Consider the following 18,180-nt stretch of genomic DNA (forward strand, 5'->3'; position numbering starts at 1 on the left):
CCTCTAAGTGCAAGACCATGGCTCTCAGCGGCACGAGTTAAAATCCCTCCACCTGGGTTAGTAAGTATTTTGGGGTCTTGGTCGCAAGTGAGGGGAGACTGCCAAAAGGATTGGGGGGACGTCCACATTGAAGAGAGGTGACGAGAGAGCTGAGCATAAAAGCAAAGCTGTCGATTTAACAGTGGTTCTTTGTCCCCAACCTCACCCATAACCTAAAGAATGAGATTGTGGATACAAGCAGCGGAAATTAGTTTCTTTTGAAGGGTGGCTGGACAAAGGCAAAATTCATAATGTAAGTTAACTATAAATCGTATATATATCTTATACTAAGTCAATATCATCCCATAAACGAAGCAAATCCACTCCCTTGCCAAAGGAAGTTTATGATAAGCAGAGACATAGCATAAGTTTACACTGAGCCTTTCTTTCTAAGTCTCTTTTTGTTCTATTCCTCTCGCCAAATCACCGTTTAGTTTTAACTATGTCTGTCTCCCTGAGAGCTGACAAGATCTGTCTTTTCGTTTCAGCTAAAATCCCCAGCATCGCGATGACTTCGCACAGTGGAAAAAAAGCCAAGACAGAGGGAGACAAAAATCAAAACAGCCTCATTAATAACTGTGACTAATATATTCCATACAGTTCTTTAAGCCTGTTACTTCAGAAGAACAGAGATGCCTATATTGTGGGGGGAGCCAGTAGTGGCCCCAATGTGTGCTGAGATGGTGCCATACAAAGTCAGTTGGCGGGGTGTAATGAAAACACCCTGCACATGAAAATGCACGGATACCCCCACCCCTGATCCCACCCACCTTAAAAGCGAGTGAAACACTGTAAAGACCACACAGCCTTGAGATGACCACAATAAACCAGAACACTGGTCCCAGCACGAAGTGAGCATTTCCCAGGCATCAATACGCTGCAAGGCCAATCTGTGCTTTATAGTAAACACTGGCGGGTGGTTAATATCCAACTAGAGGAGCAGGGTACGTGATTTTTCTGTTTATCCCCTTGAGTGTGTCTCTGTTTTAGTGCCTGTTATTCTCCAATCCTTCTCTCTCTTTGAGCCATAGAGTTTGATCTAAAGCTTTATGAGAGGCCATGCTTTGAGTAAACAGGAAATCAAACCTTGACCTAAAGAACCTTATAGTTCTCTCTTTTTTTGGGTTAGTGCTAAAATCCAGTATTTATTGTTGAGTTAATAGGTTTTCAGCAACCAATGTATTCAGGTATTCCTTGCATGGAATCCTAGTATCAAGATTTAAATAAATTAACCATAAAAGGTTCAGATGATACTGAATGGATAGAGTTGTTCATTATAACAAGAAGTGGCGATATCAATCACTTCCTTAGGTAAAATGAGTGTATCAGCTGAGTCTATTTTAACAGTGTGCAAAGTATGAACTGCTAACGTGTGTGCGTTATCATTCCACGGAATTAAAAGGCTACAGTTCAGCTTATTAAAAGGAAATTAAGAAGTAATTACTGTCCAATTTTCACGCATGATGGGGACATAAAAACACAATTGATAATATCTCAGTACTGCACTCATGCTGTGAGGTCCAAAGGAAGCAATGTTTTTTCACCCCCACACAAGGCAGCAGCCTTCTTATTAGCTTGTTATTTTGCCACCAATAAAAAAAAAACCCAACTAAAATCCCTAAAGGGTTTATTGTATAACCTGTGGGAAAATAAAACTAATCATAATGCAAAGACCTAGAGGTAGAGAGGAAGAACACGAAAGAGTGGGGCATTGTGAGATTTCTCACCCATAAACCACGGGTACATATTATAATGAACTGGAAAGCGTATTCTAGCTGACTAGATAAGGATTAGCCAAGCGGATTGTGCCATGCCTTTCATCTTCCAAGGCATGTTTTCAAAAAAAATCTGTATCCTTTAGATGAACCCAGTTCTTTACAAGAGTGCTAAGAATGAGAAAAACCGTGTCGAACCATACCTTTTAGCCGATAGCTTGTGAATTTCCACGGGAGAGTGGAACAGCTCATTATACTGAGTAATTTATTTGCTTAGCAGCAGCCCGATGGGAGGTAAAAAAAAGTTTTAACATCCAGAAAATTCTGTAAGTAGCCCATTTACAAAGCAGAGCTGTCCCCCGCAGCAATGAAACACCATCCCCCTCAAAGTGGTTTCAACAGTTAAACCAGGCCAATATTTTGGCTGAAGTATGAAGTACTAGTACTGGATAGAGTGACAATGTGTGTGTAGGAAACCAACAATAAATAGATCTTGAAAAAAAAAAAACATGAATTGGAGAATACGCAGTTAAGTGTCAAGTACAGACGCTGCTTATCTGTGTTTTGTAACAGCAGTGATTCTGGCTGTGACTATTTTTACTTTTGGTAGCTACAAGGTTCTAGGAATAGATAGTCTTAAGATATCTAAAATTAGGTGCAGATGTACACAGTTCTCTCACTATGAAGCCTCAAGATCCTCTCACTTTCTTCTACTGTCATCTGTAGTTCAGGCTTTTTGCTTTATCCTCTGAAATATCTGATATAGCATCCAGTACATGGGCTAGTACAGAATTCAGATCAACATTCATGGCTCCAGACGCCAAAATGATGACACTGGAGATGAGCAATTTTTTTTTCTTGCACTACTACTGTTTGTGGTTTTGAGTGAAATATTAATGAACTCTGGAGCACATTTTCTTACCACCATCGGTTTAAACTGCACTAACTTAGGTGATCCTCATCCGGCAACATGACAAAGTTACACTTGAGATCAAATCTAGTTCTATTTAAATTACTAACTTTAAAATCATTTTTCAGATCATTTTCAGATCATTCTTGAGGTGTGATGTTTGATATAGTGAATGACCTAATACAATATTAGTGAGGTGGATTTCAGCCAGAAGTCGGGAAGACACATGTAGTAACCTGGCTAAGAAAACACAGCACAGTTGTGCAGCAGTGGTTCTCAACAGGGGAGAGCTTAACTTTTCATGGGGCTTTGCGTGGAAGTGCACAGTTTAAGACTCAAACACCTTCCTGGGAGACCGATGACAGAAAACTTTGCTATAAGAGTCCAACTTCTGGGTTGACATTAACCAGATGGTTTCTAAACATTATGGAATGAAATCCACAAATAAAATAAATATCAACATAACCTCCTTGATTTGGTTGTTGACATTGCTCAAACTCTGCAGAGGCTCCGGGGGTTACGTAAAGCTTGCGTGGACACAATCACCACACTGAGATGGACAGAGATGTTGCCCTTGAATCCAAGGATACTTTCTGTTTGTTGGTTCTTCTTATTCAGTCTCAGCCTGTGGAAACAGTCGTTAAATTAACTCAATCTTTTTTGTTTTCCTTTACAGCAGCAGGAAGTCCTTTCTGAAGCTAAATCGCCTTGATTGCCGACTAATTAAATGCACAGGAATTTATCTTAATGACGCTGCAAGGGAGATATATCGACAACACAGAGATTTACAGTGCATGCTGACTCATGCTACAAAGTTAAGTGGCACTCATAGTGTCAAGCAGATAAATAAGTATACATTTAAACCACTTAACTGTAGAAATTACTTTTCTTTTTTTTTTTAAATCCAAGTACTGGAGGTCACTGTATGTAAAGGAAAAAAAATGCTTATTTCTCCGTATTGGTCATATTACGAATTATGGTTCAAAAGTCAAAGAAAGCAGACTTATTTTCATATTAACAGCCAAAGTTTTTCATATTATATAAAGTGTTTTTGAAAGGAACTGTACCGTCTCATCTCAATGTGTACGACCAAGTAATCCCTAAGCTGAAGTCAAAACATCAGAATGACAAAATACCGCAATTATGAAGTTTATGGCATTAATATTCTCTCTGTGTGATATCTTTCTCTTCAGCTGCTCAGTGGAGATTATCTCTCTTGGTTATTAGTGCAGCATGTTGACAGGCATTGGGGCATGTTACACTGATAAGAGGAGAAGAAGAGAAATGAACTCTAGCTCTAGCCTGTCCCTGTTAATACGTCCCACCTACACTTTGCCTTTCGATTCCATTTATCTCTCTCCCTTCCCATCTCTTGGCCTCACTAGTGCAGCTATTTAATCTTTAAGCAAGTGAAGTTTAGCAGGGGAGAGATCTTTGTTGTTCAGTGATGCTTCTCATTTTAGATCCTATTATTGTTTATATGACTCTGCAGAGGAGGAAGCAAATATCGAATGAAATAAAAAAGCAACACAATAAATGACTGTTAGATTATAACTAAAACACCTGTCTATAATGCTGCAGTGTTCCCATTGTGCTCCCACTCAGAGTGGTCTAGAGCTTCTGAGTCTGAAACACTGTGATGCTGTATGAGACTGAATGGTCACCCTCCTAAAATGATCAAGGGTTTACCTCTGTGTGAACAAGCATGCACACACTATGGGCATAAATTACATGTGGCACTTCTAAGCACTTTTAATCAGTGTCATGAACACTGTTTTTTCTCTGCTCTCACTTTTAGATTAGCTGCAATGTAGGTCAACAGCACACAACACAAGACACCACAATTTTTTCAGTGTTGACCGAGTTCTAATATATCATTGAAAGAAGCAAAAAAAAAAAAAAAAAACAAGGTCACTGATACTCGAGAGGGATTCCTGTCTTAAACAGTGAGCTCAATTGTTTCTCTTTTTCTGTGTTTTTTTTTTTTTTACCAGACAGATGCTTTATCCATCAGTCTCCCTTAGCTGAGAGAGCGAGGATTCCTCTAACAGGACACGGGTCGAGGACATCTGAGAGACAACACATGGGGATGTTTTGACAAAGCCCCGGCCTCGACTCTGATGAGAAAGAGTCCCATATGGATGGATCTGTGCACTGCACGGCTCTCATTTCCAGAATTGCCTGTCCAAGGCAAATTAATCACAAATAAATCCATAAGGTCTCAGAGTTGTCACTCTGCCTTGCATTCATGGAGAAATCCCAGAAAACTACCTATAGTATCTTGGGGCTCAGAGTGAGACAGGTATAGGTGTTACAAGCAAGAAGCAGACCAACAGGAAGCCCTTACAGTCAAGGAGAAGGCCAATAATGTGAAAAGAGGTGCCGGGATTATAAGAGGTCATACTGTCTGAATTTGAGATTCAAAAGATGGTGTGGGATAATGAGGAGTGTGACGGAGGGGCATATGGAGCAGAGCCCGGCATGTGCAAAACCATGTGGAAAACGTTTGCAGGCTTAACAGGCCATGATCTTTGAATTCTGAGAGATTCGCAGGGATCGCGGGTCACGTTATCACATCCACATATGATAAATGTGCTGTGAAAATGAGGATAATAAAGTGCATGTGTATGGGTATACAAATGACTGCTTACTGTTATTTGATTTGTGTACTAACAACACGGCTGCATTTTGACAGTTTTGTCTTATTAGACTCTTTCTTTCCTTTATCTGAAGCTCCCTTAATTCTTCTTTTTTTTTCACCCTTTTTGCTGCTATATGGATGTGTGCAGGGTGGAGAACAGACAGAGAAATAGAAGACCAGCAGACAGAAAAAAAAAGCACCTGGCCATACTGAAATCCCATCACAGTGGGGAAGAAGGAATAAAGGCTCCTGAATGTTCCCTGGGGCCCTCTGGGAACAAAATGACATGTCTTAGAGCTCGTCTATTCACCTCCTGCTGTTACAACATCCTACAATGTGTACAGACCAAAGAGGCCGCCTCTATCAAACACACATCACAATCCTTTATTGGATCCATGTTTAAAAGAAAAGGGGGGAAAAAAAGAAATCAGTAATGGAAATTAAGGGATGCTGCTTATGATGCAGATATTAAGTCATGTTGTCTGTAATGTCTGTAATTTAACAGGCAAATGTTGCAGTAATGAACATCTGCTCAGGCACTAATTTGTATTCTTTATGTTTAACTAAACAGCTAACAGCAGCCGAAGTAGCCATCAATCCACAAGAATACGAGAGGCTTTTACTTTAACATAATATTGTGTGAATGCCTATTGTGTAGGCAGGCTGTTGACATTTTGGTCTCTCTTTCTTTCCCTTATTTTCTCCCACTCTCTCTCTCCCTCACTCGCTTTCCTCCGTTACTGCAGCCCAATGCAAACCTTCCCTCATCTTTGCTTGCACAATGCACAAAGCAGCAGAAGCCTTGAGGGGGTGTGTTTGTTTTGTTTTGCTTTGTGTCTTGTTCCACACAGAGGACAGCCATCCAGTCATCAGCATGGTTGTTCCCCACGTGCACTGTTAGTCAATTAGAGCTGCCATTAAAGGCAGAGGCACCGAGGGAAATAAAGGCAGCGGCGTGGATTTGTCTGTGCTGCGCTGATTTCCATCCTTAAAGCCTCTCCAGACGAAGAGGCTGCAATAATTGGGATTCTGACAGTGGGTTAGGGGGACTCATTTCCTGGTTTCGCCTCCTCCCCACCACTTTTCCATGCAATCATGTCTATCCAATCATGTCCGCCCAGCACCTACCTTTGCACTCGATCCCCCTAACTCTCTTTATCTATAGCCACATTTGGCTGAAGAATTACTGAAGCCTTTCCTCCTTAATCTAATTGCTCTGGTGTAACTCCAGGAACATTGCTTCCAAGCACCTACTACCGATGATGCAGACCTCACCAGGAGACAGACTTGTGTTGTTTTCCAATTCTTTTCAATGTGACCTAAAACACGTAGTTCTACTATTAGTTGGGAGAAGTTCTCTAATAAACAGTTTTATTACGACTCCAACAAATCTGGGCCACAAGGGTACACAAACTGCTACTTCTTTTACAATACTTTTCTTTCTCCTTAGATACAGTGACTATCAAAATCATTGCCAGACATAAATCAAGTTGTTGTTATCACTGTGACAGATTGTCTCCATCTGAATCTTCACTCCTCAATAATATGAGCCACACTCCCACAGTCGAGACCCTTGAACTCACAATAGCATGGGGTTAGATGATCAGATTACACTCAGGAAAACACACATGGGCATTGTTAAAGGAGATTGCAATTCCACCCATGAACATGGCTCTCATTGTGCCCCACTGAAGAGAATGCTTTTCATTCTAGAGCGAACAGCAAGGGCAAACAGGACCTCATGTGTCTCTGTGGTGCACCATCTCCTTAAGGCTCTGAGGGGAAATCAGATCTTTCTCGTCAGGGCCAGCTCTACTGAAAGGGTCTGGTATGGTTTCTTCACTCATGGCACTTCTTAGAGAAGAAACTTAATCTCACTTGTACGACAATTGCAGAGGGGAAAAAAAGACCTCAGCAATTCGATGTAAGCACCCCATTCTGCTGTCAATATTTTGACAGATTTCATGACAGCATAATTATTTGCCGGGATCCCTGCCAAGGGTTTAATTGTTACATGTGTAATTACACGTTTAGTTGAGGAGATGTTGGTACAAAGCACTGGTTGCATTATTACTATTAGAGGACAAATAGTGTCTTTCATCTTGCCTCCTTTATGCTGTCTCTACAGCTCCATAATCCCCTCATGTAAGAGGATACCTTACGAACCCTCTGAGGGCACCTCTCACAAATCAATTCATTACCCCATAATATCGGCTGGCATATGTGCATCTTTCATAGATCAATTCATTATCCAACTTCTGGCAGCTGAAAGGCGGCGGCAGACCACAGTTTAATGTAGTGATATCAGTTTGCAGTGTTCAGGAAGATGACTAGAGAGCACATGAATTGAAGGCAGTCTTCCATCCAAAAAGGCTTCTGACCAATCGGGGAACTACAACACAACATCTTTTTTTAGTCGTAATGGTTTTATGTCCTTTCTTGGTAAAGGACACACTTCCCAATTGTTTGTGCTGAAGCTCATAATTATTGTATAGAGCCATAAAATCCATCTGCATTCCACAGCTGCACTCACAGATAATCCATCCCTCACATAAAGCTTTAATAATGAGTCAATGCATCACAGGATCAAGGGAAATGGAGGGAAAAAGAAAATGGTGAAATTCTGCGCTCATGTAGTGTATATATGCTTGCCAGAATAACTGCCAGTATCCAAATCTACATATAACTTTCACTGCCTAAGTGGTGCTGAAGACGAAAAGGGAAAATTGGCCATTAAAAAGGTTTTATCCTAGTTGATCTTGACCAACAAAGCCAGTGAACAGAAACTGAGAAATAAATATGGAGGCAATCAGACAGAGCAGGCAAAACGCAGTGAGGATATGAAGTGGATCAACATACTTTCCCTGAGTGGACAACATTTAATTGTATAATCCCATTTAGCTCAAAATACACCATGACTGAGGACACCCCTGAGATGTTCCAATCCACCACATGCAGTGAATTACATGTAGGTCAGAAAACAAGAAGATTAGTGTAATTATGCATGGATGTGGATCAGAGTAGCTTGCTGCACCATCTTCACATGCCTCTTATTGGCCCATATTCCTTAAGGAGGAGCCGCTGCCTGTCCCCATTAGTAGTCCTTGAACAGGCCTGACAGTGTTTGGGGAGGCAGCACCCATCAAGTTTTTCCCTCCCAGCACACAGGCGCTGGGGGATGCGCTGTAATTACAGGTGCACATAAGAGAGGCAGCAACACACCGCTCTGAAATGCAGGTGGGTGGTTTGTTGTGCTGAGCTGGATCAGCACTGCTGCAGTCCGCAGGTTACACGCTGCTGTGCTGCTTCAAGTGATCAACATCTCTAAGCACGCTGACCAAATGCCACCTGCCAGAGTGGGGATAGGGCATGGCACAGGTAAATGTTGGGTGCATTGATGTTTTGAAAAGCCAAATCGATTTGCCTGAGAGGGATTCCAATTGACAGGAAAATGTGTGCAATTTTGAAAAATGTCCTCTTTGTCCCACTGGTTGAGAGGAGGCATACTACAAGCAGAAGAATTTTACAGATTCAAAATTGTTGTTGGCATTTGAGTGTGTGCGTGTGTGTGTAGTCTTATTTAAATATCTGTTGAACTTGATCACTGTGAACAATATGCACAGAGATGTGTTTTTCTCTGGGAAGAAGCTCAAATGCTTAAAAGCACTAATATTAATAAAAAAATATATACATATGGAATAAAGAATGTATTCATACAGGAGATAAAACAAAACAAAATCACATATGATTGTGTATAATTTAAGGATTAATTTAAGGTCTACTCTAAATGTTCTGCAATTTCCAGAGCAGGAAAGTTAATAAACAACTGCTTCTTTGAAAAGCAGATTCACATCCTTTTACAGCAGCTCAGAAAAACTCAACATGTTCTGTAGTCATGACTTCCAGCAGTAGCTGTGTAGTTTAAGATCCAACGCCAGCAACTATTATTTCTGCTGGAAAAAGGATAGGATCATATTTTGTATGGAAATGCCCCAATGTTGAATAAGCTATGCATAGAATATGTACCTCCCATCATATTCTTGATATATTACCTAATATCATTTTATAGTGTCAATTACATTGTAATAAATAGATCTCGGAACAGCTTAGTGCACTACAAGAGATAAAAATTGCAAGGACTATATCCTTTAGTTGATGGAGTACACTGTTATGACAGAGAAGACTGATTAACTAGTCTTAGAAGAAAGCAGAGAGCAAAACATACCTCGACAAACAGTCCCATTTTCCACAGGCTCATTCCCAGCTTTGCACATACAGCGCCCGATAGGTACCATCCACTCTCCATCGCCGTTGCAGTACAGCTTAATAGGCACATCCACCTCCTCTGCATTGGGGATACAAACCCCTCTTGCTGCCACAAGGGAGGTGCTCTCTGCTCCAGATAGTGTCTCCTGGAATAATGCCCCGTTAGTGATTATACGAGGACACTTCCGGTAGAAGACACGAACAGCGATGAGAGACATGCAGCCGCCATAATCTTGGAAGGCCAAGTAAAAGCCATTCCGTGACACTGGGCCAAAGCTTCGAACCTCAGTGTTAATCTTCATCACTCTGCCCCCAAGGTCCACCTGGGAGAAGCTCTCATCTGCTGCAATGGTGTCAACCTTGATCCAGGGGTTCTCCATCCACGGTGGTGATGTTCTGGTGGCTGAATCAGAATCAGATTCATAGTAATATAGGTTAAAAGTCTCTTTACAGGAGCCTGGAACATTAGGAATGCTACTGCAGTCCCTAACAGAGAACTTCATCTCCACGTGGATTCGCTGCGCACCGCGACGCCGGATGTATTTTGTCCGTACCCAGTTGTTCTGATTGGTGTCGAAAACATTACAGACTTGGTACGTCCGGATGGTGTTCATGTTTTCATCATAACCGCTCACCTCTTCCCACTGTTGATCAAAGACATGGAATAAATTTTGTGTCAGCTTTCAAAAACACTTTGATTTAAATACATTAAAACAAAATAAAGCAAAAAACCTGCAACAGAGACACTCGTAAGCCATATTCAATAATGTTTTCTGATCATTTCTAATAACAGAAATTATCATCAAGTCCCGGAGCTACCTAGTTTCCAGCAATAACAGGTATGTTTTCATTCACTTCTAATAACTTCAATTACTGGGAGTAATCAGCTTAAAACAATATTTTGATTCTAATGACTTCGTGGTAAGAGGAAACATAATATCTCTAATAACTTTACAAGGATGCATTCCACTAGCTTAAAGAACAAATGAGAACCAGCTCTCCCAGCATGTTCAAATACGAGTATTACCTTGAGAAAAGGAAAAGCCTTCTCCAACTTCTCAAGGTAGTGAAAAGTGAAGAAATTAAAGTATGTTTCATGCTTACTTTGAATCATACTTAACTTCATTTCATTCGATACAGTCAATAAAATAACAGTTTTCAAAACAATAGTAGCAATAGTAATAGAAACAACTTCCTCTACTGAAAAAAGGCTCACTCTTCAGGGCTTCTAAAATGTTGCTCAGTTATTCCTAATGCTTAATTTCTGGATATTTTAGGTCAGGGTATGAATTGAGTTTCAAGCTTCATCGGGCAGCAGTTTTTTGCATGGTAGAGTCTGTCAAGAATTAAATATAGCATTTAAGAGTACGTGTTAAACTTTTAGAAAGAATCTCATTTGGGGAAAATAAATGCATTTCGGGTGGTTATAGAAAAGGAAATCTTTTTCCACAGGCTTAGACTTCTTATATTCGACTGCTCCTTCCCATTTTCTCAGTAAAGAAATATTTCACATGCTATACCGCTCAAAGAGAAATTAGAGATGTGACATTAGTCACTTGAACACAGCAGTGAGGCTCTGGTTTATATGATAGCGTGTCCTACTTTTTTTTTTATTGTAACTTAATAGGACACATTCAAAGCACATGCTGTTATGGGGTATTGAAAATGTAGTGAAAGCGCCTTTCACTATGGTGAAGCACTGAGAAAACATGACATGAATTTTCCACAATCAAAGTCACACTAAACTGGCATAATCATATTACACAGGTAATCATATAAAGAATAATCAGGAGGCAAATTTTACTCCAGGTTTTTTCAGTATGCTGTTCCACTTCAAAGTCCACATTCTGCACACCAATTTAAGTTCTCGCTCCAGCTATACAGAGTCCAGATGCAGCCTCTGTGGATTTCCTGCCCCTTGGCTAAGGATCAAACCAGCTTTAAACACCATGTACTCTAACCACTATGCAGGCCATGACCTTGACCTCAGCATCTCAGCCAAGAAAAGAATCCAGTTCTCACCCCCATGAACCACTTTGCATTGGCTGCTCCCGCTACGGCTTCTACCATTCTTCCTCCCCCTTCACTCTTCACTTCACAGCTGATATAATTTCTCAAATTAGTGCCCACTTAGTGAGGATTTTGACAGATTTTGACGGTTTGGGAGAAAAAAGTCACCCCTCCTGTTACAAACTTGCATTCTATCAAACACTTTTACTAATTAAAGCAGCTTTAGTTCTTAATTCCCATGTCCCAATTAATCATTGCTAGTGTAATGTTTGGCGTGACCCAAACAATCACAGAAGCCAACCTAAACAGAAAAGTCTGATGTGCAGCCAAAAATAATACTAATAATGAGAGATAAAAGAAAGCTGCATTAAAAAATTAAATAAAAGCTTAAATGGGCCAGTCATCCAGGCAGCAATGAAAAAAACTGAAGTCTCCCTATTAAAAAAGAAAAAAAGTGTTTCAATTGAAATTTATATTTATTTATATTTCTCTTCTTGACTATCTATTTGCAAATGAATTTCTAGCGTTCATGCTTATATTGATTATCTCACTATAATTATGAGCATTTTCCTTCCGGTACCTTTAGAGATCAGATTAAAACCTAATTAGTTGGAAGGCATGGATGCATGTGCTACAATTCACGGGTATGGTTAACAGGGAAGGAAAAAAAAAATCTGTCTTTTGCCCAGTATTGGCAGACATCATCATCCCAGGTCATGAGCACCCATTGACCTTCCCACTTGTTGAGGAGCAGTAGGGAGGCTGTGGGCCAATTAAATAAGAGCGGACAGCTTGCTTGTAGTGAGCAGAGCATTGGGCAATCACAGTTTAATAAAATGAATGTGGAGACAGGTGGGGGTTGCTACTAATGAGGGATGCAGACAGGGGAAACTCCAGGAAAGTGTTGGCAGAGATGTGGGGGAAGGGTTGAATCTGGCTAAAAAAGACCCCAAACAAAATGTGTTTTGATGAAGGGCCCCTTTTTGTCCTGTCACGGCCTCTTTGCCCTGCTTTCATCACAGCCAGTGGAGGGAAGCAAATGGGGCATAATAAGACCCTAACGATCAAGCACAGAGTGTGAAATTAGAAGAAACGTCTTCATTTTCACAGCTTTTCCCCCTGGCTCTTCACGGAGAGTGCTGTAAAAGGTGGTCATGTGTTTTGAGTACAGCAGGTGAAGGTAGCACTGATGGAGGATGTCTAGAGAGATTAGATGGAGGGAATGAGCTGCCCTCAGATGACGATGGAAACAAAAACTCCTACTCATTGTACCAAGATCCTGATACATTTGGCCAAAGTTTTCTCAGCAAAAGTCAACAAGCAATGGAATAAGCACACTGAACAGTGCACTAATAGACCGTAAAATAAGCTCCTTTGCATTTGTGCGTGATTTGGGGTAATTTTTCAAAACTGTTAGACATGATACTGCTTCAAGATAAACAAAAACTAATGGTTTTTCACGGTACACATGCTTCCTTCCTCAGAGAAACATCCTCTCATGATGAAAAACCAATGGTGTGAAACCGAATGCACGACTGGTTCCAAACAAAAGCACACTGTTCTGTGTTTTAATTGCTCTCGTTGGGGTCCTAGCTCGAACAATCTTGGGTCGAATGGTGCAAGAAAATAGTTTGCTATGTTTGGTTGAACCTGCTGGATGTTACTCATTGGTTAATCCAAACATACTTAAACAAACACTAGTATTTACCTGCATATAATAAGTGATTACTCTGATAAAAAGCAGGTTTTAAAAACTATGATAGAATCTTTGAGAATCCCTAGCAGTGGCATAGGAGAGTAAATTGTTACATTCATGGCACAGTCTAACTATTTTTCAAATACACTTCTTGTTACATAAAGCGTACTAGAGTCCAGGCAAGTAATTGCTCTTGTACTTTACACAGAACCTCTATTTTCCTACCAACTGTTGTTATGTTTTCTTAACAAACTATTTACAGGTCCACTAACTGCCGAGGAGTCTGATTTAGATTACTCTGGAAAAGCAACACTGAGAAACTATTGTCTTAAACAGAAAAAAATGTGCAGCTTCAGAGCATGAACTCTCTTAGGCAAATTTTCTTATAATTTCTTGAAGTAGTCTTTAGGAATAGTTCTCCAAGCTTAATTCCCTGCATTTTGGTAATTTTTCACCATTGTCATGTTGAAACAATCAGATATTTTCCAGCCCAAAACCTGATGGTACTTTTCTGTGTTGATGAGTCCATAAGTACAATAACGGTCCCAAACACCACTGGCTGAAATGGAGCCCCAAACCATGACAGAGCCACCACGGTGTTTTAAATATGGCTGATCTCCTCTGTACAATGATGATTTAAAACACATATTTCAAATTTGGACTGATCCCTCAATAAGACCTGTTGCCAGTGTTGTTTTAGTCCAGTTCTTTTGCAGTTTGGCACACATTAGCCTTTTATGCCAATTTCCCTTCCTTTAGAGTGTTATCTTGATAGTCACTCTTCTTTTGGGACCATTTTTGATGTGTCTTCAGCAAACAGTAGTTGCTGCAGAGCCACATGTATCTCTCAGGTATTTTTCCTAGTCTTTGCTGGATTTTCGTCCCTAATTCTTAAGATCAAGACTTTTTGATAGTTTTCAGCTGCTGTAGGAAGTTTTTTTAGGCCTCCAACTTCTCTAAATTCTTCATGTTTTTCAAAGGAACGACACAACATGCCATGCCAGGATATACTAAGACTTTGGCCAATGTCTCTTTAGAAATCACCTTGATTTTCAGACAGTTATTTTTGCTGTTTTTCCTAGATTTCACTTGAATGATTCATAGGTCACTGTTAAGGAGCTTAACAAACAAATAAACAAAACCAAAAAAAAGCCTTTCCTCTGAAAATATCAGGTACAAGGACTGGACTGAAAATATATGAAAAATAGCCAGTGTCCAAAGAAAAACTTCCAGGACTTCTAGAAAGGCAGGACAATTATTACTCTTTTAAAATTTACTTGAAAGTCTGGTTCCTTGCAACCCAAAAAATGAAGGAATGAGGGTTGGCACAAGACTTTTCCACAGCATTGTAGATTGTGCTGGACTAGAGACTGCCACTCCTCTCTTCTTCTGTAGTTATTTAAGGTACTTCAGTTCAGTGAAGCTCACTGAGAGTGAGGCTCAGAATCAATATCTCTTGTGCCATTTGAGGAGAGAGAAAGAAAAGTTCACCTGACCTGCAATCCATGTCTCTTCATGACAGTATGTCTCTACTTTATCTGTAAAGCCAGGCGGAACGCACCGACAAGGCTGAATTATTGACTAGAGTAGGCCCTACAGCTCGGATTATTAACCAAAGACGGTCTTTTCTTTAAGTCTATGGTTTCATATCTCTTCATACGTTTTTTTTTTAGCAAAAATATATAAAAATGATCTGTACACATTATGTAAAAGATATTGTATACTACCTCTTGTATCCATTTACCGTGTAATTTCACAGTAACTTTATTTAAACACGATTTAAACAAAATTAGCAGGCACAGGTGTTCTTTGTTTATGTTTATGCTGTAATAAATAACCCCACTCTCCTATTTCTGATTTAAGAAAACTTTTATCCATGTTATGGCTTTGTGTAAGTGCCATATTAAACTTTCGCAAATATAAAAAGGTACGTAAAAGGGCAGAGAATTGCACCGAATACAACCAATTTAAGTGCGGATGTTAAACATTTCAAGGATCCTGCCATGGAAAATCCAGACCAGACTGCAAAACCCTCAGGATCAAGGTGCTGTATTTGAGTCTGCTTAACCAGCTGCTGCCAATCTGGGCATGAAATGTGATGTTTTGATTACATTAACTTATTTGAGAACTGCACTTGTGATTGACAAGTCATTAGCCAATTAGCATACTCTTCCACCAATCCTTAACTCTATTAATGAACAAAGTTTGAAGAAAGAACTTGATGCCTACTACTGCATGCCCATGCTATTGTCCTGTTTGGCCTGTTCATGATGTTCAAGCTGATGGGGGCTACTTAATCAGGTAACAAAAGGAGTGGTAGATATTGTTTATATTTTAAAAATGGGCCATTTTAGCCTACTGTTAGGTAGTCACTAGGTATGCATGAGTCAACTTTTCTATATCTACAAGAGACGCTATTTTCAACAAACAACAGGAAGCTTACATTAGGTGTTATAGGTACACAGAATATAAAAAGCAGGTAATGCATCATGCATAATTCAACTTTTGTGGCTATATAGTAGATGTTGTGAAATAAAAAAAATTATAGGAAGTGTTAAATGGTCATTTTTGCCCATTGCTAGGTAGTTGCTAGGTAACATAATGCCATAATAATATCTGCTACAAAAACAAACAAACAAACAAAAAAACTTCAGTGATCTAAGATGTGCCAAATTTGGCTGTACAACTCCTGGTGGTCTGGAAGGAGTTTGCAGACAAAGAAGAGATAAAGAGGGATTTCACATATTCTAAAGTTATCTGAAACTAGAGATTGATATCATGAGCTCATCAGGAAACTACTGAGATCACTGTCCGGCTTCTTTACAATGAAGTCTTTTTACAACCACAGAAGTTACCCCCAAGTGCCCTTTAGAAAGAATTCAGTTTTAAGGCACTTCCATGCCTGAAGCAGAACAGTCATAGTTATGTTGCGTGACCAGTGTTCAAGAACAGCACTTGCATCTTTCCGTAAAACATGAACGTAGTAACCCTGTGGACCTTGGCCCACTAGATCCTTAAGTTAAGCTCAGTGTAAATAACCTTGGTGTAAAAATGGACTCTGACTTTAAGCTGAACAAACAGATTAATTCTGTTGTGAAATCAGTTATTTTACCCCCCCCCCCAAGCTCAAGCTCTTCTTATCTTTTAATCATTTTGAGTTACACATGCTTTTATAACAACTCAACTGACTATTGTAATGCCCTTTACACATTACAATGGTCATTTACTTCTGTCAGTGATACTTTCAAGCCTTCCAAAATGCTGCACACCTCCTTAACAAACCCATAAGGTGGATCATATCTCCCCTGTTCTGGCATCCCTTCACCGTAACACTTTATGTTCTTCAAGGTCTCAGATCTGCAGATTAGCTAATCCTCCATGTACCAAAGAATAGATTTAAGAAACTTTCTCAGCCACAGTCCTTAAACTGTGGAATGAGTTACTAAATGTGGATTGGAAAGGAAATAAAAACAGCTACACTGGCACGAAAGCACACAAAACAAAACTCAAAAATATTGCTTAGTGCTAATGCTGCCATTTACTTTCAAAATCATCCTCGTGACTAAACTGCTTCCAAAGATTTCCACAAAAACACAAGTGTTATGTCATCTGTTATATTTCTCTAGTAGGACTACTATGCTTGTACAACATATTCAAACTGCATGTAATGCATTCAAGTTGGCAGAAAGTTTTCCTCTGGATCTGTGCAAATGGAGAAACTTAACCAGCATTCAGACAGTCAGTACATTTGTTGGCTACGAATAGTCTACCACAAACATGCTCTTTGGGACTGCTGTTGATGCAGTCAGATTTCTGATAGATGGTTCTGCTTGGAAAGCACAATTTGAAGATTGTTGTCATTACAATCATTCGAAGCTGTGTGAATGTCTTTAAAACTGTTATCTTGGCAACCACATGAAAAATCAAAAATGACTGCATCTATTACTGCACCGAGCAGCAAGGTCATGCATGAGATTATTTTACACCTTTCATATGCTATCTGCACATTTTCAATGATTAAAAGCATGTCATTTTATCATAGGTATTTACTGGCAAACCAATAAATAAAATACATTATAGATAAGTGTTTAGCTGCAAAACAGACACGCAGAACTAAACAGCTTGTTTAACAACCCCAAAACTGGTGAGAATAGTGACACATCACTGACGAACGTACTGTCAGAACTCTAAAAACCTTTAACAGTTTCATAGGTTGACATAACATCTACTGTCTGTTTATAGCATCTTGTCATTATGATGTTTGAATTAAACTGATTTAGTTTCACAGTCCTGAGCCACATAACACATCACTGCTCTATCACTGACAGAAGTAAATAAATTATTCACACAAACATGGAGAAAGAGACCCAGTGGAAAACTCCCGGGGCATAGTCGAACCATTTGCAGTTGTGGGAAATCTGTCAGAGCAAGAGTGGCTTCCCTAGAGGGACACAGGACAAATGACACCCACTCTCTGCATTCAATTACTACAAGAGAGGCCATGGGAGCCAAATCCTGCAGGAGACTGGGCTTCACCGAGAGGAGAGACTAACCCACACACAGACATAAGTAGAACTGTCTGCTGCAGTCAACTCTAATCACCACTGTCCATTACTAATGCACAACATGTGAAAGTTGGAGAACAACTCCATCTTTTATCCCAATTCCACAAAGTTATATGTGGATTACGTTAGCATATTTCTATACATAACTCCAAAATTTCATAGACTTAATTGTGAATTACAACAAATCGGTGGTCACTGTAAACTCTAAACAGCATCCCTGTGTTTTACAAATTGCTCGTTTATGTTTAGAAAAAGCATGCCTTGTTGGTTTACCACACAATTACACATAAGCAGCCACATTTGTATTTCCAAAGGAATTCTTAGTTATCTTTGATAAA

General features: G+C 39.8%; 1 protein-coding gene across 4 annotated transcripts in view; it reads right to left on the bottom strand.

The window, feature by feature from the left end:
* Positions 1-18,180, bottom strand: part of ephb2b (eph receptor B2b) — a 122,890-nt gene that overhangs the window by 52,107 nt on the left and 52,603 nt on the right. For all 4 annotated transcript variants that reach the window (XM_084929185.1, XM_084929183.1, XM_084929184.1 and 1 more), the window contains exon 3: positions 9,531-10,215. In XM_084929185.1, coding sequence (XP_084785311.1) covers positions 9,531-10,215 — 685 coding nt within the window. The remainder of the gene's footprint in view (positions 1-9,530; positions 10,216-18,180) is intronic.

The sequence above is a fragment of the Perissodus microlepis genome, chromosome 5 (genome assembly GCF_051167445.1).
Source record: "Perissodus microlepis isolate ML-2025 ecotype Zambia chromosome 5, ASM5116744v1, whole genome shotgun sequence".
Classification (NCBI taxonomy): Eukaryota; Metazoa; Chordata; class Actinopteri; order Cichliformes; family Cichlidae; genus Perissodus; species Perissodus microlepis.